This window comes from Xenopus tropicalis, chromosome 7 (genome assembly GCF_000004195.4).
Source record: "Xenopus tropicalis strain Nigerian chromosome 7, UCB_Xtro_10.0, whole genome shotgun sequence".
In the NCBI taxonomy this organism is placed as follows: domain Eukaryota; kingdom Metazoa; phylum Chordata; class Amphibia; order Anura; family Pipidae; genus Xenopus; species Xenopus tropicalis.
The window spans coordinates 10,984,759-10,989,050 of NC_030683.2; the positions used below are offsets into that span (position 1 = coordinate 10,984,759).

Below are 4,292 nucleotides of genomic sequence, written 5' to 3' on the forward strand. Positions count from 1 at the left end.
GAGGTTCGCTACATCTCTAATGATCATTGGGCACAGCATTGAACATGGAAACAGCCACAAAAGTAAGTCTAGAAATAAGCAACATACTAAGGGGTTTGTGACAATATGTTGTTCTTTTAACTTGTGTGAAATGCAAGTTGGCAGTTTAACTTACTTTGCTGATTAAGGTGCTTAGTGCTCCAGGGTGTAAATGGCAAGTGAGCATTGGAGATACCACATTTCATATGTTCCAAGCTGTCCAATATCATTTACACGCAGAAGAAGAACAGTTGTTAAAATGGTTGTTAATGTATTTGTTTAACCGTGTAAATGTATCACCTCTGAAATATACAGTTGGTTTAACTTGATAGCTTCTACCTATTGGTTCCCTTGGAAGTAAAAGAAAATCTGTACACCCAAGAGGACAAGGTAGATTTTGTTGTGGAAACAGGATACATTATGCATATTGACAGAAGAGCTCTATGGTCCATAACCCCAAAAAGAGTATTATAATGCCTATGTGCAACCTCTTTCATTATCTGATTCTTCTCCATCAATGCCTGGTGATAAAATTCTCATGACATATACTTGATTTTCATACATTAAAAGATTTCATGGCCACACCCACTTACATGCTAACTCCACATTCCAGGTAATCCTCCAGATTGTATTCTATTGAGCATATTTCAAGGCTGCCCAATTTATGGCCTGTGGGCCCGATGTGGCCCTCCAGAGAATTTTTAAAGACCTCAGTCTGCTCATAGATTCCATAGACTTCACTGTATGACATCATCATTTTAATTTAATCCAGCTCTCCAGCATGGTATATGAAAATATTTTGGCCTTCTACATGTAATATGTTGGACAGCACTGTTCTTTGTAATCATGTGCCCATAAGCCCTGTTCATCTGTCCTATCAACACCTTTTTCAACAGCTTTTTAAATGGTCTTCATTTTTTATTTATAGTTTTTAAAAAAATATTTGCCATCCCCTTCTCATTTCCTACAGAGAAATATACTATTCCTTTGCGAGTCTACAAATGTATTGCTATGTATTATTACTTTTTCTGATTGTTACGGTAAACTTCTGATAAAATTCCATACTGACATTAGAAATAATAAAATAAAAAAATAAAATATTATTCTCAATTGAAAATAGTCTTAGAATATCCCTGTCTACATCATACTAAAAGTTAATTTAATTTGAATTTAAAATGCACCTTTAACAAATCAAAGTGATGTTCAGATTAAAGTTTCATTAACTGCAATTAGCCAAATATTTATTAAAAATTAATTAAACTATTTGCCTCATTTTATTTAGGGAAGATTGAAATTCTCTATTTTTCAGTGTGTAAATAAGAGGATTTAGCACAGGGCCCAGGGCAATGTACAGCAGTGAGAAATACTTGTCTCTTTGCAGGGAATAACTTGAGCTGGGTTTTATGTACAAGCAAAAAATTGCCCCATAAAGGGTTATCACACAGGCCAGGTGAGAAGCACAGGTAGAAAAGGCTTTTTGTCTCCCCTCTGAGGATTGTATTTTCAGGATAGCAGAGATGATAAATATGTATGAGGTCAGAGTAAGGAGGAAGGAATTAAAAACCAGCAAAGTCCCTTCAATGTACATTAAAAGTTCCATACTAAAAGTGCTGCTGCAGGAAAGTTTTAGCAATGGTGTGACATCACAGAAAAAATGGTTAATAAGACGGGAAGCACAATATGATAGTTTAGATATAAGAAAAAAATGGCCGACAGGGTCAATAAAACCACCAGTGAATGCTGCAGTTATAAGCCCAGCACAGTGTTTCCTGCTCATTCGGGCAATGTAATGAAGGGGATCACAGATGGCAACATAACGATCATATGCCATGGCCGTCAGGAGGAAGATTTGACTGCCCGCTAAGGATGCAAAAACATACATTTGAGTCATACACCCCAAGAATGAAATGTTATTTTGTTGTGTGAGAAGAATATGTAGCAAATTAGGTAAAATATTTGAGGGGAAAGAAATGTCTATGAGTGAAAGGTTCAGCAAGAATATGTACATGGGGGTGTGTAAGTGAGGATTGCATGAAATGACTAAGAATATGATGAGATTTCCCAGCAGAATGATGAGATAGATGCCAAGGAATAGCACAAAAAGAGAGATATGAAGCTCAGGAGTATCAGAGAACCCTTGTATAACGAACCCTGAAACATTGTCATTACTTTCTGAAACCATTTTTCTTCCTTCCTATGAAAGCAAAATAAAGTATGAATAGTGAGAAGCGAATCTGTCCCATTACGCTTCACCAAAAACATTGTGAATCTTTCCAAAAATTCACGAATTGGTGAAAAATTTGCAAAACAGGTAAAATGTTGCACGTCAAAGAAATTAATGTGCAACAATTCTTTTGATGAGAGACAATTCTTTTTGATGTGAGAGACAATTCTTTTGATGAGAGAGACAATTATTTTTGGCACAAGACAATTCATTTGATGAGAGACAATTCACCATGTGTCCAAAAATTGTTGCGAGCAGCAAAAGAATTGACACATGACCTGATTAAAAATACTAGTAATTAAAAGTAACAATAAAACCATAGCCTCGAAAATAGTCTTTTTAGCTGCCAGGGTCAGCGACCCCCATTTGAAAGCTAGAAAGAATCAGAAGAGGAAGGCAAATAATTCAAAAAGTATAAAAATAAAAACTAAAAACCACTTGAAAAGTTGCTAAGAATGGGTCATTCTATAACATACTAAAGGTGAACCAGTCCTTTAAAGGTGTGTAATTAAGTTTGACCCTGTTGAAGGTAAGTTATAAAAAACAAAAAAAACCCACTGAATTATTTATGATCTGCCTATGCATTTTTACATTTTTATTTTAATATTTTTTATATTTATGTATTCAGTATATGAAGAAATTAAATTTGTTATATTTCTTTGGTTGGATTTAAGGTAAAGAGTTACAAACTTAGTACTTCTATCATGTCATAGTTAGACCCGACTTTAATGAGGACTGAAACATTGGATACACTGTGTTGAATAAATAATAGTTCTTCATGAAAAATTGGTGTGCCGATTGTTTCTCCCTCTGTCGCTCTCTATATATTGTAATAGTATGACTGACAGAATACCTGGGGAGGTCCTGGATGCAAATTAAACAGCCTCCCCCAGTCCATGAGTGGGCTTGTAGCTGGGAAGGAGACCACGTTTTCTCACTCTGACCTGCAGCTTTGATATAGCACCAAACAAATGGAAAAAAAATTCATCTTAAGGGCTCTAACACATGGGTGTTCCAAGGCAGAGCACAAAAGAAATCCACTGCAGGGGAAAACAGGGTGAAATGTCCACATGTAAGAGCCCTAACAAACTGTGTGCTCTAACAGACGCTTTTGGGTCTTTTTGGTTCTACTGCTGTAAGTGCTGGCCACAGGCCTTTTATCATATTAATGAATAAAGATCAATATTAAAATCCATTTATTTTGTTGAAGAGCTATTTGTAAAATATTTAGAGAATATTCCTACAGTGCCCCCCATCACTTACCTTTTTTTGCTCAGCCTGAGGATCAAAAGGTTCTTCCATGCAGGGACACAGAGTCTGCCGGTCTCTTTAGGAACCCAGTTTATATAACCAGTGTGACAAAGGGAATTCTTCTGAGAATACCAATTAATCAGCTCATTTTCTAAACATATATCTTAATTGCTGTATGAACTGTTAGTAGTAAAATATTGGATCCTTATGCTCTGGACAAAAATAGTGGCTACAAAATGTGCCTCTTCACCAAGTGAAAGTAATGTTTTCAAAGAGCATTTATAAAAATCCATTGGCATAACTAGGCACATTTAGGCCACTAAAAGCCTTGTCTATGGAACCCACATTGCTATTTTACATAAAAAAAATTGACATCCCAATTTTATCAAATAACCCTTTCAGTGCCATTTCAGAAAATTTTGTATAGAGTCTCTATTTCACCCTTTAATACATATATTTTTCAATCATTTTTCTAGTTCAGCCCCCTCAAATGAGTTTTTGATATTGATGTGTCTTATTCTATTATCCATCTTATCTCTATGTCTGTTCATAGTTTTAATTCAGACTGCTGGGGCCCTTTTTATGAACTTAAGTGCCCACAGTATGTATGTTTGTCCAGTGGGTAAGCCTTTTGACACTTTTAAACCTGCAAATATTTAACATTTTGAGTGCTTACTCAGCATTGATGTATAAAATCTTATTATGTGCTTCCTTGGGTTATCATAGACCGTTGAACATACATGGTTTATTCATGAATCTGTAAGGAGCAATAAGGTTAAATTCCCTAGGTTAACTATGT

General features: G+C 35.4%; 1 protein-coding gene across 1 annotated transcript; it reads right to left on the reverse strand.

Annotated features, from left to right (window-relative positions):
- Positions 1-1,273: 1,273 nt before the first annotated feature.
- Positions 1,274-2,200, reverse strand: LOC105945342 (olfactory receptor 5A2-like). The gene has a single exon (XM_012953051.1). The coding sequence runs from the start codon at positions 2,198-2,200 to the stop codon at positions 1,274-1,276; it is 927 nt and encodes a 308-aa protein (XP_012808505.1).
- Between the last annotated feature and the right edge of the window lie 2,092 nt (positions 2,201-4,292).

Excerpts from the sequence above, each read along its gene's own strand:
- LOC105945342 (XM_012953051.1), bottom strand. The coding sequence starts at position 2,200 with ATGGTTTCAGAAAGTAATGACAATGTTTCAGGGTTCGTTATACAAGGG.